The following is a 19324-nucleotide window of genomic DNA, read 5'->3' as shown; positions in this document are numbered from 1 at the left end:
AAAACAATGAAAAATATCTCCCCTGCCCTGAAAGATATTAAACATACCTCAAAACTAGGTAAGGACAAAAGAACGGTACAGCTAACCATGGGCAAAGTTGAGGAGTTACTAAAACTCACACCCTCCCAGGGAAGTGTTAATAAGTTAAATAATTTTGGAAAACCAGAAATATCGACTAAAAGTAAACATCTGCCTGTTATATGACTGAGTAATTTCACTTCTTTGCATTTACCCAAAAGAACTAAATATCTGCGACTCTAGAAGATAATAAAACAGGCATAAATATTACTTCCGGAAGCAATACAAACATCAGTCAACAGAGGGTGGATAAAATATGTCTATACAATGAAATACTATTCAGCAATGAATAACAATTGATTAATACTGTATACCCATATTAATACAATATGGGTAACTCATCCAGTTAGGATATCGAAAGAAAGGAAACCATATTCAAAGAGCATGTTTGTACTTTTGTGTCTAAAGTTCTACAACAGGCAAAAGTAATCTGAGGTGAGAGCTGTAGGAATGCCATCCCCTCTAAGGGCACATTAGTGACTTTTGTTCTGTGATAAAATACCATGACCCAGAGTAACTTGAGAATTTGCCTTGAGGTTCCAGGGGGCTAGATGTCCAGAAGGGTAGGGAAGGCACAGAGGTAGGAGCAGGAAGAGCAAACTAAGACTGAAGCTATACATTCTCAAAGCCCAGCCTCGTGGACACACTTCCTCTAGCAAGGCCCCACACTCTGAAAGTTCCAGAACCTCTCCACAGAACACCACCAATAGGTGACCACAAGTTCAGACTCATGCACCTGAGGGGGACATGTCTCATTCATACCACCACAATGGGATATTGACTGAGAAGGGAAATTAGGGGCTTTCTGGGCTAGGACACCCTTACCTAAGGGTCACCTGGCTTTGAGTGGTGGTCACACAGGTGAACAACCCTGAGTGTGAGCCTGTACAAACCTCGTGATTGCTTGGGTGGTTCCTCTGAGTACAGGGTAGAAAAGGACTTGTGGGATTTCAGCCAGATGAGAGTTAAGTATTCAAACTAGCACATTCATCCAGCAAGCATCCCCTATCTGACAGACTTGGTTGGTCAGTCTGAACCCCAAGAATAGAGCCAGCATGGGCCTCAGGCAAGAAGGGCTTTTGAGGAGCACCCCCAACCCCTGCCACCACTGCTTTGTCCCTGATGAAGAGACCCAGGCTCAGAGCTCACCCCCAGCAGCGCCCGTTCTCAGAACATCCTTTGCTAAGAAGTAGCTCTGCTGTTTATGCTTTCAATCTGGTGTCCTCCACAGGCTTTTGTTGTGAACACTTGGGTCTCAGCTTGCAGCACTCTTTTAAGACTACAGTGTTCTCAGCAAGTGAGTCCTAGCTGGCAGAAGTCACTAGGGGGAGGCCCTTGGTTCTGGCCTAGTTCGTCTCTGCTTCCTGGTCCACAGCACATGAGCAAGCCTCTGCCCAGCTTCTCTCACTTGAAGTTGTTTCTGTCTGGTTATTTTGTCACAGTAAAACAAAAATACCAAATACAATGGTTCATCTTTATATTGTCAACCTGACCACAGCCATAACCAGCCAGGACTATAGAGAGACCCTATCTCAAAGGAGGAGGAGGAGGAGGAGGAGGAGGAAGAGGAGGAGGAGGAAGAGGAGGAGGAGGAGGGGAGGAGGGGAGGAGGAGGAAGAAGAGGAAGAGGAGGAGGGGGAGGAAAAGGAGGAGGCGGAGGAGGAAGAGAGAGACTCTGTCTCAAAGAAGGAGGAGGAGTGGGGGAGGAGGAGGAAGAGAGACCCTGTCTCAAAGGAGGAGGAGGAGGAGGAAGAGGAGGAGGGGAGGAAAAGGAGGAGGAGGAGGAGGAGGAAGAGAGAGACTCTGTCTCAAAGAAGGAGGAGGAGTGGGGGAGGAGGAGGAAGAGAGACCCTGTCTCAAAGAAGAAGGAAGAAGAGGGGAAAGAGGAAGAGGAGGAAGGAAGGAAGATGAGAGGCGGGGGGAGGGAGAGGAGGCAAAATGGTGATCCAACCCAGCATTCTCCTCTCTGGTTCCTGATTTGCCATAACTTGTTATTCCGTTCTACCCTATCCTCCTAACCATGACAGACTGAATCCCAGAAACCATAAATCAACATAAACTTCCCTTCCTTAAGTTACTTCTGTCAAAATGTGGGCACTGCTGCATGAAAGTAACTAATATGGGGACGCTGTGTCTCTTTAAGGTCTTAGTGGGACCCAGAAAGACAGAAGAGGGTCCCTCTGATGCCATATGGATGCGTAAGGCCAGTCACCTTCGAGGACATAGGAAGGAATCCGAGTGCTCAGTGTAGCGCCCGGCTTGCCAGATCACAAGCTCTGGGGCGTTAGAACCAACGAAGTCCAGGGGTGTGGGAAGAACCTGACGTCCTGGTGTGTATACCCCCATCACCTGAGATGCCGTACTGGACAGCCAGCTACCTTCTTCAGAGAGGGCAGAAAGGCCTACGAAAGCAAGGGGCCATGGTTAGCCAGAGAAGGCCAGGTCTCTGACCCTTGACCTCCTAGCTAAGCCATTGTCCCTGATCAGCTTCCATACCTGCAGCCACTAGAGAGGGCTAGGACTCATGCCTGAGGCCACCATTGCCCTAGGCCCTGAGAAGGATTGACAGCCAGGTAGCAGTCCCACCCTGCCCAGGATATCACCCACCCAAGTTTGTTCCCAGTAGCAAGGAGAGGGGGAGAGAGAGCCAAGAGTAGAAGGACCTGCAGTCTGTGGTCCCTACCCTCCCTAGTGTCCCGGGCTTGGAAGAGGCTTCTGTCCATGAGTCTTGGCTGTTAAAAATAACTGTCCCCTTCATCATCCCGACAGCAGCACTTCTGGGACAATGTGTTCCAAGGCCCAGGCTGTTCTCTAGGGAGTGTGTAACAGGCAAGAAGTGCTAGGGACAGTCAGCAGACGGCAGGCTCCACCAGGCTTCCCAGCCACACCTCTATCCTCTTTCTTTTCTTCCTGGGTGCTATGCCAGTGGCAGGAGCCCTGAGTTCCTGGGGCTACCAGGGGGCAGTGCTACCGTAGGGTTTGTAGGATGTTCCTAGTGACCTGGAACCTAAGAAAGAAGACACATGGCCTCCTCCCCATGTCCCCCAAACTGAACTATAAACACAGGGACTTTACAGAGGGTCTCTCAGACCTCTGAAGAGAAGAGGCAGTGAAGGTTAAGAGGCAGAGAGGGGCTGGTTTCAAATCCTAGCACTGCCCTGACTCCAGTGTGATCTTGAGGAAGTGACTTAACCTTCCTGTGCCCCAACTCCTACACTGATGGAACAGATAGGTGTTCGGGGCCCAGCAGGCTAGATAGCTCCACATGCTGCTGCAATGCTGTCTGATGCTGGGTGAGAGCTCAGTAAACAGTGTTGTTATGATGACAGCACCATGGTTATGGAGATCGGCGATGGGATGGAATTTCAAATCCTGCCTCCTCTATTGGCCAGCTGTGTGGCTTTGAGTGAGTTGTTTGACCTTTCTGATCCCTAATTTCCTAGCCTGCAAAAATGGAATTTTGCCATTCACCTCCTGGAGCCTTGGCAGGGTTCCTCAGTCAGTGCCCTTAAGGAACAGAGTCAGCACCAGGGAAGTGTGCAAGGCCTGTTGGGATCATCAGAGCTGAGACTACACGGGATTGTACTGACGCTTCAGCTGCTGGAAGGGCAGCTCCTTGGGCCACATTTCTTCAAGCCTTTCCGTCTTCCCAGTCACATATAGATGTGTATATGTATGTGCATACGCATGTGTACACACACGAGTGTGTGCATCCCATAATGGTTGGAAGCCCTCTCATTCCCACCACCCACCTTCCTGTTACCCTGCTGTGCCCAGGAATGGGAAACAGAGGCAACAGAGCAAAGAGAATCTGGCTCAGAATCCAGAGAGAGGGGAAAGAGGAGGGTGGGGGAAGGGAGGGTTCGGGACACAGTGAGAAAAGATGGAGGTGACTAAGCTTCCCTGAGAAAGGAGGAAGAAGGGAATGACCTGTTCAAGAGACCCGGATAGGAAGAAGGGTCTGCTAGGGATCCCTGGGGCGGTTCAGGTCCAGTGATGGAGTCTGGGGAGCCAGAGGCAGCCTGATTCCCCTGCAAGCAGGGCTCTTATCTGAGGATGGGTAATGTGTCGTCATGACAACAGCTGTCACATGTAAGGTAATGACTGGTGAATAATACAGGGAAGAGGTGGCAAGACTGGAGATAACCAGAGCTCAGGGGTGGGGCCTGGAGACAGCTGGCTTCCCACCCTGTCCCATTTCAGATGCAGCCTCCACTTAGTCAGGACATCCCCTACCCAACTTTCGACCCTTTTGAGCCGCAGCCTCAGGCTTTGCTGTCTCCTCCACATCCTGTCTAGGGATGGCAACGAGCCAGGTACAGAGTCCAGACATCTCTAACCCAAGCACCTCAATGTATCCCTTGTGGTGGCCCTCAGGGTAAAGGTATAGCAACTACCTCATGTCTTAAATACTAGCACAAGAGTCAGGTTAAGTAACTCCTCTGAGGTCACAGAGCCAGCTAAGAAATGAGCACAGCTCCAAACCAGTGGTTTCCGGAGCTAAGGCTCCTCCCAGGAAAGACTAGAGACAGACTGGCCTTGAACTCAAGCACCAATGGCAAAGAGTTAGGGATCAAACTTGCCAGTGAAAGAAGAAAAGCTAAGAATGTTTCACACACTGGCTACCCACAGCCATGATACCATTCTGCCCTTTGAGACCCTTACTTCTATTGCACCTCACTGAATCAGGAGCATAGATGTAGCTGGACTTTTGGCTGTTTGTTAGGTCCTTTTTCCTACCTCCCTACACCACCCCTGGGCCCTTCCAACCCCCAACACACGGTAGGAGAAAAAGGTTAGAGGGGAAAGGGAGCATCAATATCGTTAGACTACTTCCTGCCAATTAGGGGCTTTGAGTTCCTTGGGGCAAGTTTGATCTTTGTCAGAATATCCCCCACCCAGCAAGCAAGCAGCAACAATCAGCAGCAGCCTCCCTGCCTCTCCAGGTGCTGACATTTTATACCCTCTGAAGAGTCCCCAGAATTCCAAACATAAACTGTCCTCAGCTTGGCCGAATCACGCCTCTGCCATAGCATGAGACAAATCATAGTCAGCTGCTGAGGACAGTCTGAAGTGGCCCCATAACCCACCTGAGATTGAAACAGACATATTCTCACTACATGTACAGGCAGAGTAACTATGGGACCAAAGCTCAGATTACTGGGGTCTGTGAGTTTGGGACCCTGGAGGTCCTAGCTGCCTTTCAGCTTGGGTAATTCCAGGACTAAGCTGTGGAATCCAAAGATGTTCTTTTCTCCTCTGTCCTCTGGGTTATTGGTCTCCCACACAAATAGCCTCAAGTACACTGGCATTGGGGTGGCCAGGTCAAAGAGCAATGAGATGTCCGACTCCAAGAAGTGCGGAGGCCAGCAGGGCGGGCTGAAAGCAGCAGGAACCAGACACAGCCTCTGCGGGAGGCCATGTCTGTGAGTGGATCCCCATCTCTAGAAGGATGAGGTGCTCCAGGCCACAGGCTGGAACCCCATGCCTAGAGCCCAGAGCTCTGCCTGACTGGCGTCAGGGTGACGGCCAAGGGAAACTCTTCACACCCAGAGGCTCATCCCTAGGGAGCTTCCTTAAGGATGGGGCTCAGACCCCTGTGACTCCCTAAAATTATCTGCAGAACCTGGGAAAGTTGCCAAGGGTGGGGCGGTGCCCAGGGGAAAGAGGAAAGAGCCTGAGTGGGGGCTTCTAAACATGAGAGAGAGGGAGAGAGAGACAGAGACAGACAGAGACACAGAGATACAGAGAGAGATGCAGAGACAGAGAGACAGAGTCAGAGACAGCGACAGGAGAGAGACAGAGATTGAGATTACTAAGCTAACACTATTTTTAGGAAGGCAGGGATGAGGAAATACGAGGCTTCTAGAGTTCATCAACAGATGCTCTTAAACATGAAGGGGAAAAGGAGAGACCATAGAGAGCTGGCAATAGGTCTGTCAGCTTGTTTCCTTCAATCCTGTTCCCCTCGTGCTCCCTGCAGCTGTAGATGACAAGGAGGAACCCTGATCACCCCAAAGGCTCTCTCACATCTCCAGGCCAGCTCTAGTCAGAGGACCTAAGACAGGCACTGGCAAGTGCATGAGACAGGAGGAGCTATGCCACGGAGCCAGGCAGCTAAGGAAGGTAAGAACTCTGCACACTATGATGATAGTCTGCTGCGTGCCCACAGGTCTGTACCAATTGACCAGCTGCCTGACCCCTCCTCCAAGGTGCTGTGGACAGAGACACTGCCACCAATGGGATCAAGCACACAGAGATGGAAGCTAAACATGGAAACGCATGGCCTGAACCAAGCCCTTGAATACTAACCCCCATACTCTGGGCATTTCCAGAAAGGGGCCAAAAGACCAAAGCAAGGTCTTGAGAACCAGATCCCTCTTGCCTTCCCTGAAGAATTCTCCTCTCCATATATGTATGTGTATATATATGCATGTATGTGTGTGTGTGTGTGTGTGTGTGTGTGTCTGTGTGTGTGTGTGTCTGTGTGTGTAGGATATACCTCGGAGAGCCCCCCAGGGACTGTACCTGTAGGGAGACTGAGGACACCAAACGTCCCACAAAACTCAATGACTTGCACTACACAGAACCACAGACTGAGGGATATGGGGTCAGGAAAGAAGATAAACAAACAAGCCTGCTGGCCGCCTTTGCAGAGACACTCTCCTCCCCGTCTCCTCTTCCTGTCTGCCTCCATCGTCCATCCCATCCAAGAGCCCCCTCCCAACACATTCTTCCCCACTTCCTGGATCCAAGAGCCCCTGACATCCCAACATACTTGTAGTCAGCTGCTTCTGGAGCCGAGCTGAGGAGACTCACCCTGCCCTGTCTCCTGCTCCTAGGAGGGAGTTCATGATGTGAGCAAGCCCACTCTAACAGCCTGGCTAGCATGTCCCCAGCTCCAGCCCCAGACTCTCCTACCTCCAACACCATCTTCCTGCCACTCTCCCCCCCCACCCAAACCTCACATCCTAAGGGTACCCACCGGGCCCTGCCCTCCTCCAAGTGTGCCCACTGAGGCAGAGCTCCAAAGCCTTGCCACTGCTGATACCCCATGCCTTCACTGTTAGGGCACAAGGGAATGTTGGTTCCCTCCATGGCACATTAGGCCAGTATCAAGCTGAGTACACTGGGGCCCTCAGGCACAAAGGAATCCAGGTGTCCATGTAGGTACAATTCCTGACTAATTAAGTGGTGTCTGAGCCAGCTGTCCATGATGTAACTACAGGCAGGAGGAGGGCGGGGGGACACAGGTCTTCAGCAAGCCACTATCAGTCCCAGTTTCGTGGTGCACCATGGCAGCGTGAAGCAAGGACTTGGGTGCTCACCCTCTGCGTGACCCACTCAGCACACGTGACATTTGCTTCTTGTTCAAATTCATCTCTGGAGGCTTCAACTGTTCCCCATCCCTTGGAGGAATTCTCACAAATACGGCTTCTTCTCAGCGACTCTTATGGAAGTTGCGAGAAGGACTGAAGGCCCTGAAGGGGATGGGAACCCACAGGAGGACCACCAGAGCCAACTAACCTAGATCACTAGGAGCTCCCAGAAACCGAGCCGCCAACCAAAGAACACACACGGGCTGGAATGGAGCCCCCAGCACATATACAACAGACACGCAGCTCAGTCTCCATGGGGGACGACTGGAGCAGAGGCTCTCCCTAATGATCTAGCATGACTGTGGTATCTGTTCCCCAACAGGGCTGCCTTGTCTGGCCTCAGTGGGACAGAGTGTGTCTAATCTGGCAGACTTGATGTGCTGATCTTGGAGAAAAACCCAGGGAAGCCCCACCCTCTCAGAGAAGAATGATGGGGAGTGCCTCAGTGAAGGGGGAACCAGGACAGGGACACTGCTTGGGATGTAAATAAATAAAAAACCAGATATGGCTTCCTCCATCTCACCACCCTTCCAGGGATATTTCGGCACACCAAGAGATGGTATCAGGACCATCCCCCACGAGTCACACAGCAAACAAGATGTACAAATGTCATCAGAGCACATAGATAGGCATACTGGGTTTTGAGGATGAGGATCTCAGGAACGGCCCATGGCTAGGGATCACCAGGTAGAGGAGGGTATGTGGTCAGGATTCCCCACTTAAAGGGAATCAAAGCTCACTTAGACGCAGATGGTCAGACCATCAGAGACTGATCACTCATGAGGTCTGGTGCCTATGCAGCCATCCTTACCTTATGTCTAGCTTCCTGAGAGGATGAGACCACCAAAGGTTTCCCTTTTTTTTTTTTTTTTTTTTTTTTTTTTTTGGTTCTTTTTTTTTTTGGAGCTGGGGACCGAACCCAGGGCCTTGCGCTTCCTAGGTAAGCGCTCTACCACTGAGCTAAATCCCCAGCCCCAAGGTTTCCCTTTTTAACTCTAGCCCAGGTCTAGGGTTGCAGACCTAAGAGTTGCACCTTCATTAGTGCCCACCACGCTATCTGTCTTGTCCTGGGCTACCTGCCTGCTCCACTCTGGGCTTCTGCCTTAGATCTCTGCTCTGCTTTCTCTAGTGGCTTCCTCATGATCTTGGGGATATCTGATAGACCCTTGCTGCTGCAGCAACATAAAGATCCCAAAAGTTCTAGGGTCAATTCACCTCACTGCCCCAACTGGCATGTTCATACCACAATGGACGTACATCCCTTTCTCCAACACCCATGAGATGAGGCTGGGGTTCCTCCACAGAACTCAGGGACAAACCAGTTTTATCTTTTACTCCACCAATCATTTGCAAGAGGTCTGCCTGGATCTTAATGCAGTTTTGTCTGTGTTTGCATAGAAAGTTCGATGATCTATTACTGATGTCTATTATGGGCCTGGTGTGGGGTGGGAGTGGGGAGGACGAACACACTGATGTAGCACATTACATCTTTCCCTGAGAACCTTCTGATCCTTCACATTGGAGAGAACGTGCTGGAATTGTGGGTGGGGGAGGCTTTGGAGTCACAGAATCAGTGGTGAGGGGGGGGGGGGACAGTGGCACAAATGGATGGAATTCCAGATGGAATATTCTGGAAGGGTCATCTCCCAGGACACAGAATCTACCCTCCTTTCATCGGGTTGCTGAGCAAAAGATGCTGTCCCAGTTCACCTTGCAGAGGATCTGAGGTTCCAGAGTGACACTGTGACTCTGCCATTTGCACCTTCACACCCTATAAGGACATCATCCTGTAGCTCTTTGCCATCTCTTAGCTCCCCATCTGAAGGTATCCAGAGCCAACCCACTTTAAATGAGGGAATTGAGACTCAGAGGGGTTTAGTTGTTTGTCTGAGGCCACACAGCAGAGCCAGGTTTGTGGCTAAAGGTTTGTTCCATGTTGCCACCAGAATAGCCTCAACCATGTCCCATGTTCTAGTCTCCTCTTGGTCCAGCTGGTGTACACCTTGACTCTCTGTGGCTGGTCCTTGCCCTGATCCAGTTCAAACTCTGTAAGGACAGTTCTTATGCCTCTACCTCAGCCACAACCAGATGGATCTCCCAGAAGAATCTCCCAAGGAAACTGTAGAGAACACAAACCAAAACAGAGAACAGAGGACAAACTCTACATCTGAGACACATCCCCAGAGTCCAGAGTCCCCAGCATCTGGATAACTAATGCCAAGATGGCTCCCGCTTGCTGGACCATTCCCAGGTCCCCTAACTCCTCACTAAATGTCTACCCTGGGGCTGAGGGGGTGGGGCTGGAGTCCTATGGCTTGGTTATCCACACAGCCTCATTCTGTGGGCCCCTCTGTTGCTGAAGCATGGGTGAGCCAAGCCCATGTTTAGGAGATACAGCCTGACCTGGTCAGTCTAAGATATGACCTACGGAAGTGCAGGTTCCCACTAACTTACCCCTCCCCCACTACCACACACAGGCTCTCCTTTGGCCATACTTTACACAGAGTGTCAAGTCCATACAGGTAGCCAGATCCCTGCCCTCAGTTCCCCCTTCCTCTCGCCCTTCCCTTGGCTTGTGAGGCAGCCCAGCATGGTATCTGAAGTTTGTTCTAGTCCTGGCCCTTCATCAGTCAGAAAAGAAGACCAGAGGAGTGAAGACATTTACCCCAAGTCACCCAACTCTTTTTATGGTGTTGATGCCTCTGGACTCCACTAGGGCTTCTAAGACAAAAGCTGGGCGGCTGTGGAATGCCTTTAATCCTAGTGTAGGAGGCAGAGGCAGGTGGACCTTTGAATTCAAGGCTAGCCTGGTCTACAGAGTAAATTCCAGGGCAGCCAAGGCTACACAGAGAAACTTTGTCTCAGGGGGAAAAAAAGCCAGTAGATGGGCGTCCCTGAGCCTGAGCCACTTAGCCAGCAGAGAAAGAAGGGCTCCAGCTGGAACAGCTGTGTCAGAGGCACCTGACAGAGAGCACTCTGGGAGGGACCCAGTGGAGCCTGCAACCTATGACCATGTTGGGCCACCCTCCACTCCTGTGCTGGGAGGAAGGCTGGGTTTAACCCTTGCCTTCCCCTCCCCCCAATTGTCCAGGGAATCCAAGTGACAAGCCCAGCCAGCCTCTCACGCTCCCTCCCTCACAGCTGCAGCTGGGATGGGCTGGGAAAGGGACACAGGGACACCTGGGTCCCCTTAGTCACAGACCAGCACTTTTCCCTCCTGAAGTGGCCCCAGGTCCCCATGGGAGCAGGGGTGGGGTGGGGTGGGGTGGACGTGGTGTGTGCGTCATTCTGTGGAGACCTGCAGCTTTGAGATTGGAGAGGCCCACCCCTCCTTAGCTCCAAAGTGGGCCTGTCCCCTTATCAAGGAAACCAAAGACACACACACACACACACACACACACACACACACACACACACACACAGAGGCCTGCACACACACACACACACACACACACAGGCCTGGCCCCACCCCTCCCCCACCAGCTTGTCCTAGAGCCTAGAGCCCCAGAGGGAGGCAGAAAGGACAGAAATAGCCCCAACTTTCCAGGGAGAGTAGCACTCTTTTGGTCTCTACACTGTTCCGGTTCCCTCACAGCCACCACAGGTCCTTGGAGCCTGCAGAGCCCATGAAGGTCCAGGACCATCCCTCTGGGTAAGGGAGAAGCCAGAGGGTCAGAGGAGGCAGGAAGGCTAAGTGAGGGGTGTGGTCTTCAAAGATAGGGTCAGGGAAAGAAGGAAGAGAAGGGAGGGGGAGGAGGCACTGGATCTGGGATCCCAGGGCCAGAGGGAGGATGGTGATGGGTTTCTCCCTTGGAAATCACTGCTAATCAATAGGTGGCCACAAGGCCAAGCCAAGGGCAGGAGCCTTTGGCCCAGAGCCTGGGCAGGGTGTGAGAAGATCAGAGCCTACAAGCTGTGGAGGCTGCACGCTGACACCAGCTCCTTCTAGTGCTGGCCTCCTGACAGCATCCTTCCCTAGACGAAGAGGGACGGATGCAGAGCACAAAGAATCCCAGGAGCTAATTTTAGCCTAGTGCGCCCCACCTCCCCTCCTGACAGTGAGCAGGGACTGAAGGGTGGGAGTCTGCACCCCCGCCTGGGCTCCTGCTTTAATGGGGGTGTCACAGGCAGGGGCTACCCACAAACCACAAAGGTGACACAGCCAGAACGACCCAACGGCTCACTCAGGGACAGGCTCTAGGGCTGCTGAGGCTGGGGTCATAGGTTATGTGAGTCTGGTGGACATCAGCAAGTTCTCCATCTACCTCAGTCCCTCACCTATGACACAGGGATAATAATAACACCATCTCGGGCAAAGCGTGTTAAGCCCTGGACCCCGACAGCTTGGAGCTGTCTCCATTTCTCTTGCTCCTGTATACTTCAGAGGACTGCAAACAGATCTGTCACTCCAGACTTGGTGCTCAGTTCTCTGAGGTACAAAAGCAAGGCAAACAGTCCGATCCTGCCAGGATTCAAACCTCGAGAACAACTGACTAACACAGTCGATTAATTTGAAGAATCCCCATGAGTGGGGAGGGAGTCCAGGGAGTTGGGAGGAGGAGGGCAGAGAGGAAGCCACAGGCAGGAGAACTGTGGGGCCACTGGGGTAAGCAATCCTCCATGGGCAGGCAAAGACACAGAGGCCCAGAGAAGGATGAAAGCCTTTCTCAAAGAAGCTCAGAGCTAGCAAAGGCAGAATACAAACACTGGGCAACCCACCTCCCCACTGAGATTTCATGGAAACACAAGCTCCACACCAGCCCTGCCACCCACAATGACCAGGTCCTGTGAGCAGATTTCCTGGCCTCAGTAGGGAAGCCAAAGGTTGTCCTGTATCAGCTGTAGCTGGGCAGAGGCTCCTCTCAGCCAGCAGCTGCCCCACTTACAGGCTGGTCCTCAGGTGACTTTCCTTGCATGCATATGTCCCATGGAGGCCACACAGGGCTTGGGAAGGGGCTTGGGCCTGATTACCCACAAGACTTCCCTTGTTTCCAGAGCCTCCTGTTCTGAGCAGGTGGTCCAGGATGCCCTAAATAGGAATTCTCAAGAGTTCAAGACTGACTGAAGCCCTCCCCCAAGGGAATTAACGTGTGTGTCCTAGGAGTACGTTCTCACAAAGCAGGAGCAGCTGGAGAACTGTCTTCTGGAGTGGGGCTACCCCTCTGTCATAGAAAGGGATCTTCTGAAGGTCCTTGTTCTCAGCTTTCTTCTACCAGGCAAACCGCAGAGGCCCCTTGTTGGCACCCATGCCTCCACTTTATTTGCAAAAGTTTCTCCCTCATATCTGCACCTCCTTACCATCCTAGTGGTCCACAGTCGGGCTCAGAGATATCAGGAATGGTGGATACAGGACTGGGGTATAAAGGAATGGGAAGAGAGTTGGAGAACAGGGATGAAACTGGCACCAGCCACCCACTCCCTCCATTATCGGTATAGGCCTGGCTGAGGCCAGAGAACCAAGGGAGCAAAAAGAGGTCTGCCTAGCCCAGGACCTGGCAGACGGAAGGCTGCCAGCAGACCCTTCCTAAACACAGAACTATCACTCCTTGACTCGGCCTGTACAGCATTCCTTCAGTAAGAAGTTGCGGTACACACGTTCATGTAGAGAACCCAGGTTTGAGTCCTTGTACCACACAGCAGCAACAACAACAAATCTATAATTCCAGTTCCGGGGTATGCAATGTGCTCTTCTGACCTCCATGGGCCCCAGGCATGTATGTGGTGCACAGATACACGTATAGGCAAGACACCCATACACTATTCTCTTTTTTAAAAAATTTAGTATGCTGGGCTACGTGGATGCTAGATCCAGCTCTTGCCACCATGTGTGTCTATATGATGCCTCCTGAGGCAAGCGACCTTCCCTTTCTGGGTCCTCAGAACTGGGCCCTCAACAGAGTTGCCAGAAGTGGAAAGTCTGAGGCACAATTACTACCTCTTAGGTCGGCTGTGTCAGTGGCAGACATGAATAATCAATCCCAGCACTGCTGCCTTCTGGATCCAATTGGCTCCCAGCCTCCCTACTGTCAACACTACTGAAGAAAGGTTGTCATCTGAGAGAGAGCAAATCCTTCAGCCTGGTTGTGTGTTCCCTTGTTTCGGTTGGGCGACCCTGTGTCTCAGTTTCCTCTCTTGTAAAATGACCTCATCTAGAAAGAGTATGTGGGTGAAATGACATAGTAGGATCTAAATTAGCTTGCACTAGAACTGTTTAAGTCCTACTCCAGCAGGCTGACCACCTACCTCCATTCCCAGAGATCAGTGGGCATCTACTCCCAGGCCCTTGTAGCGCCTTACCCTACAGAAAGATATGTGATCCAACAGAGAAAGCAGGGGTTTGACCTGTGGTCACTGCATCTTCCTGAGTTCTATTTCCCTGAAGATGAGGTAGGCTAGAACCTGTATGAGGCTCTAGAGTCCTCAGAGCTGGTTGAGGGGCGGGGCTTTCTTGTTAAATTGGCAACAGATCCCAAGTCCACCGATGGCAGTGGACACACTAACATTTTTGGTGATTGTCCCTAGCAGACGCATGGGCCTAAAGAAAGTAATTGAAAATGACGAAAAGTACAGGCTCTGACGATGTGGGAGCAGAGCATCCCTGTACCTTCGATCACTCACTGCTTCTCAGTCCTTTCCAACCTGGGATCTGCCAGGGGCCTTGACCCTGATGCTGACCCCCTGCCTCCAGCCTCACGGCTCTACCCTTGCTCATGGAACCAGGTCCAGCCCAGCTTGGAGCCCCAGAGGCTGCCTCTTCTGTTCTCTCTGTGGCATCGGAGCATGACTAGTCAGTCCCTTTACTCACTCATAGGAGACTTGGGGCTCTGGGCACCTCACAGGCCTCCCAGCTTGGAGGGCTGAATGTTGGTTTGGGTTAGTTGAAGCAAAGCATTCTCATCCACTCCCCTGGCCCTAGCCAAACACAGCTGCTGTGTATCCACCACTCCACAGTGGCCTGCCTCCTGCCTGCCTCCTGCAGCACCTCCCCCACCCACTCATGACCACGCAGCAGGGGAGTTCAACGCTGTCGCCCAGAGTTCATCAACACTATGTGGCCCCTCTACATGGAAGCTCTGCCCCACTTTCTTTCTTGCCTCTTGGTGTATTACTGCTCCAAGATCCGACCCAGCCCAAATGCCGCCTCCTCAGGGAAGTCTTCTTGTCTCTCCCTTGCAGGTCCACAGGTCTTAGTGGCCTTAGTTGAGTAAGAATGCTGCTTGTGGGGATGAAAATGGCAGACAGGTGGGGCCAAGAGGACAGCCAGCCGTGGGAGGGAGCCTCAGCCCATTAGGCCAACTGACACTCCCGGAATGTCAGGAATTACCTAACTTCTCCAGGCAACCTTTAGACACAGGACTCGGCTTGCTTATTACAAAATAGCCTTTATTGATAAAATAGCTCAGAGTCTTAGAAACACCTATATGTCACAACAGGGGGCTTGGGTCCCACGGAGCACACACAGTCTCAGCTGGCAAATGGTTATAAATCTGCCCCTCTGCCAGGCGGTGGTGGCGTACGCCTTTATTCCCAGCACTCAGGAGGCAGAGACAGGCAGATCTCTGTGAGTTCTAGGGCGGCCTAGTCTATGGAGTGTGAGTTCCAGAACAGTCAGGGTTACACAGGGAAACCCTGTCTCAAAACAAACAAAACAAAAGCAGAAAATCAAATCAGCCCCTCAGCCACACTCCAAATCAATGTCCTGGCCTTACAACTGCCGCCAACCAACTGAGAACCAAGCTGGACACTCATCCTCTCCAGGAGGAATTCTATTTAGGAACCATCACTGTCTCTACCTGAGAAAACTCCCTTAGCACCTTCAAAATCTGATAAATCCACCCTAAGCTAACACCCAAGCCTGTGTCGCTTGTAGCCTCCATGGCTCAAACTACACCTTCCCTGAGGTTGAGGTTTATTGCCCAAAGTTGAAGTCAGGCTGCTTGTGGGGAAGGCCTAGACACATCCCCAGTCACTCTGGGGAGCAATTCCCAAGTTGGGAAGACAACCAGGAGGTAGAGACACCCTAGTGCACAGCCATATCACTGTGAGGGTTCTTGGCGGCAAATGAGACGTCCTTCTGAGCTGGGGTGGAACTGGTTATATCTCCAAAGGTGTTGCTTGGGGGTTCAGAGAATTGTCTGGGCCACCGCAGAGGGTGGCTCTCCCAGGAGTCCACAGGCTGCCTGCTCTAGCCCCAGCACCCCACCTGAGGATCTCGTCTCAGACTGCTTCCTTGATGTGAGTATTTTTAGCTTAGGAAACCGATTTGCCTGCTCAATGACAAAGAACTTATCCTCTAATGGGGTTGGGGCCAAGCCACTGAAAACTCTGTCTGTGTTACAGGTAACAGATGGGGGAGCTGACAACAGCACAATAACTCAAAACCTTTGAGAATGCACAAGAATGCATTCTCAAAGAAATTCTGGAATTTGAAAGAGTGGCTCGGGCACACCTCAACCCACTTCCAGTTTGGGGTAGGCATTCACACACCCCAAGCCCAGAACAAAGGTCTACAGGAAGGCTCACAGTGGTAAACACATAGGAAAGGGATTTTTATATCACCAGATAATCACATTTGCTGGCTCTCTAGCTCGTTCCCCCCACGGAGCTCAAAGCTCTCTGCAAAGCCTTTCATCTCCCTGCCGCAAGTAGGCGGCAGGCAATTGTCACCCCGCTCTTTGCAAGGGTGAATGCCAGTGATCAGGAGCCCATGGTGAGGCTGAGGCCAGGATTCCAGACCTCTCCACTGAGGCATCCATGTGTCCACTTGCCTCCCAGGGGGATGCTGAGTAAGAAAAACCAACCCATGCTTCTGGAGCTTAAAGGAGCTAGGAAGCTTTAAAAAAAAACCCAAACAAACAAACAAACAAACAAAAAACCACAATACTAGCCCATAACCAGCCTTCCCAATAGCCAATGAGAAGCACAGGTGCTCGGCATGGCTGAATCCTCTTCCTTCCGTCCTCTTTCTCAGCATCAGGTCCTCCTGGGAAATGTCGACGTTGGGCTTCCGGCTCTTTGAGAAGCAAGAGGAAGATCAAGGCTAGGGATATAACTCGGTTGACTACCCTAGCATGCTTGAAGCCCTGAATTCATTCCCCAGCATCAGGTAAACCAGGTATGGTAGGGATTGTTGTTAACTCTACTGCTGGAGAGGTGAAGGCAGGATGATCAGAATCTTAAGAGCATCCTCGGGCTGCACAGCAAGTCTGAGGCTGGTCTGGGCTACCTGAGACCCTGTCTCAAAAAATAAAAAATAAAAATAAAAATAAAATAAAATAAAAATGAACAAAATAAAAAACAAAAAGAAGAAGAAGAAGAAAACCAAAAACACCACAAGTGGCCTGCCAAGGCACAGGGGGTCTCCAGGAGAGGGTAGCCTGCCTGTTGGCTTACAGGTGGCTGGGAGGGAGGTATTCTAATCCAGTCTGGCTTTGGCCATATTCAAGAAGGTCCCCTTGCCAGGGAGAGAGAAGGGAAGAGCCATCCCACAGTACAGCCAGCAAGGGAAGGTTTCAAATGGGCCCTAGGAACAGCATTTTTGTCCTTTCCCCTTCAGGAGAGTCTGAGGATGAGGTCTGCAAGTGGGCCCCAGAGAAATGGCCATAGAGACTGTGGAGGTGGGGCACTACCACCGGGTGGTCCTGGCACCAACCCTGGCATAGACAGCGAACAGGCAGCCTCACCAGCCAGTCTGGGTCCACGGCCGGCAAAGGATCCTTCGAAAGGCACGGCGGAAGTCCTGGTTGAAGACGGTGTAGATGACAGGGTTCAAAGAGCTGTTGCAGTAGCCGATCCAGAAGAAGAACTGGAAGAGGCCATGCGGTACCTTGCAGTGCTGTGGGCAGATGGCCCCCAGGCTGTAGCTGAAGAAGAAAGGAAACCAGCAGACCACGAAAACTCCAATGACCACGGCCAGCACAAAGGTGAACCTCTTCTCCCGGCTCAGCTGTGTCCGTCTGCGCCACCACTGCCCACTGGCAACTCCCACATTCTTGCCCAGAAGCACCTGGCCACGAAGTGTGGCCAGTACCCGAGAAGTCTGAGGCTGCTGCAAGGGTGGGTTGCATACCGAGGCAGGAGATGCTGGCAGTGTTTGGGGTTCACATTCTTCCACCTCTTCCTCATCCTCTTCATCTCCCTCCTCTGCAGTCGCCCCACTAGTCCCCTTCTTCTGGCCTTGGCCTGATCTGGGAAGGGCAGACCAAGTTGGGGGCAAAGCCCTGGCCTCAGGATCTTCAGGGGTCTCCCCCTCCTCCTTCTCTCTTGGAGGCTTGGGGTGTCCATTGGCCTCTCCAACAGAAGATAGAGGAGAGACCAGGGTGGGCACCTTAGCTGAGGTTGGCACTCCCCCAGCAACCGGCTGGGGCTTCTTGGACTCACCTTCTCCAGAGCCCCTCTTGGCTCCGAGACCTCTGCAGTGGCTGCGTTTGGCAATCACGTAGATTCGCAGGTAGACGAGGATCATGATGAGGCAGGGAGCAAAAAAAGATCCGATGCTGGAAGCCAAGATGTACCAGGCCTCCTGGTTGAGCTCACACTGGGGGAGCCCGCGGGGCTCGGGGCGTTGGTCGCCCTTGTAGATGAGGGGCGGTAGAGAAATGACAGCTGCAATGAGCCACACAGTGAGGATGATGCACTTGATGCGGCGCGGAGTGCGCTTGGAGTTGTACTCCAATGCTCGGCTCACTGCCCAGTACCTGTCCAGGCTGATGGCACACAGGTGCACGATGGAGGAGGTACAGAAGAGCACGTCTAGCGCCAGGTAGACCTCGCACCACGCACGCCAGAAGTACCAGTAGCCCAGCAGCTCGTTGGCCAGAGAGAAAGGGATGATGAGAGTAGCCACTAGGATGTCGGCTGCTGCCAGTGACACCAGGAACAGGTTTTGTGGTGCACGGAGTGAGCGGCTGGTCAACACAGCCAGAATGACCAGCGCATTGCCGAAAATGGTGAAAAGGATGAGAAAGGTGATGGCCGACGCGATGGCGGCGGTGGCCTGCACCGAGTAGGGCTCCTGATGGTCCATGGTGGGGCCGGACATGTCCAGAGGGAACGATGCTGGCCAAACTCACGGTACGCAGGAGATAGCGCCACTCTGGCTCCGCTACTGTTGGGGGTCGTCCCCCAGGAGGTGCAGATGGCTCTGAAGCACCGTAGCCTGACGGAAAGCGGCCTAGGAGGTCCGGGGATACCCAGGACCAGCCATCGGTCTCTTATATCCTCTTCCACCGGTGCCCAGCGTCCCTACAGTCTGTCCCAGAGAAGTTTTCCAAGTTGTCCCACTGCTGTCCCGGGACTAGAGGGAAGTTGCGCCGTCGCACCGCACAGCTGCAGGACGCACAGAACTGACTGGGGAAGCGCAGCCTGCGCTCCGAAAAGGCGCTCTCTCTCCCGGAGCCGCGCCTGCAGTCAACCCGCCGCGCAGGGACGTGAGGAGCAGAGCTAGCTCGCCAGGAGGAGGGAGGAGACTGGGGGCGGGAGCTGGAGGAGGGAAGGAGGCGGGGCGGGCGATCCGACTGGGGTAGGTGGAAGGTGAGCTGTGCGGGACTTGGACCTGCGACGCGCATCCTTTACTCGCCCCGGGCCCCAACGCCTTTCTCTTTCCCACCGCCTCGCGGCCAAGTCTGGAGAGCAGGGAGTCTGGAGTGGTCGGCGTTCTGGGAAGAATACATACCGAAGAGAACCGGTGCGTGCCGAGACCCGGCGCTGGTTTATCCCGAGGGTCCACTTGCCTTCTCTCTGCGTGCGAGTCTGGCACAGAGCACCCAGATCTAGGGCGGTAAGCCAGAGCTCAAGTAGCCTGCAGCAGCCCGACAGCTCCAGAAAACTTGCAGAAGAGAATTGGGCGCTTAAGCATGATAAGCCAC

The 19324-nt window shown here is 52.6% G+C and overlaps 1 protein-coding gene across 1 annotated transcript; it reads right to left on the bottom strand.

Annotated features, from left to right (window-relative positions):
* Positions 1-14819: 14819 nt before the first annotated feature.
* On the bottom strand, positions 14820-18866 carry Adra2b (adrenoceptor alpha 2B). Its single transcript, NM_138505.2, has one exon. The coding sequence runs from the start codon at positions 18496-18498 to the stop codon at positions 17137-17139; it is 1362 nt and encodes a 453-aa protein (NP_612514.2). The 5' UTR covers positions 18499-18866; the 3' UTR covers positions 14820-17136.
* Positions 18867-19324: the final 458 nt, after the last annotated feature.

This window comes from Rattus norvegicus, chromosome 3 (assembly GCF_036323735.1).
Source record: "Rattus norvegicus strain BN/NHsdMcwi chromosome 3, GRCr8, whole genome shotgun sequence".
Classification (NCBI taxonomy): Eukaryota; Metazoa; Chordata; class Mammalia; order Rodentia; family Muridae; genus Rattus; species Rattus norvegicus.
The sequence above is the reverse complement of the archived record's forward strand: the minus strand, read 5'-3'. Positions and strand labels throughout refer to the sequence as shown.

Coding starts and splice junctions, on each gene's coding strand:
- Adra2b (NM_138505.2), bottom strand. CDS start 18,498: ATGTCCGGCCCCACCATGGACCATCAGGAGCCCTACTCGGTGCAGGCC.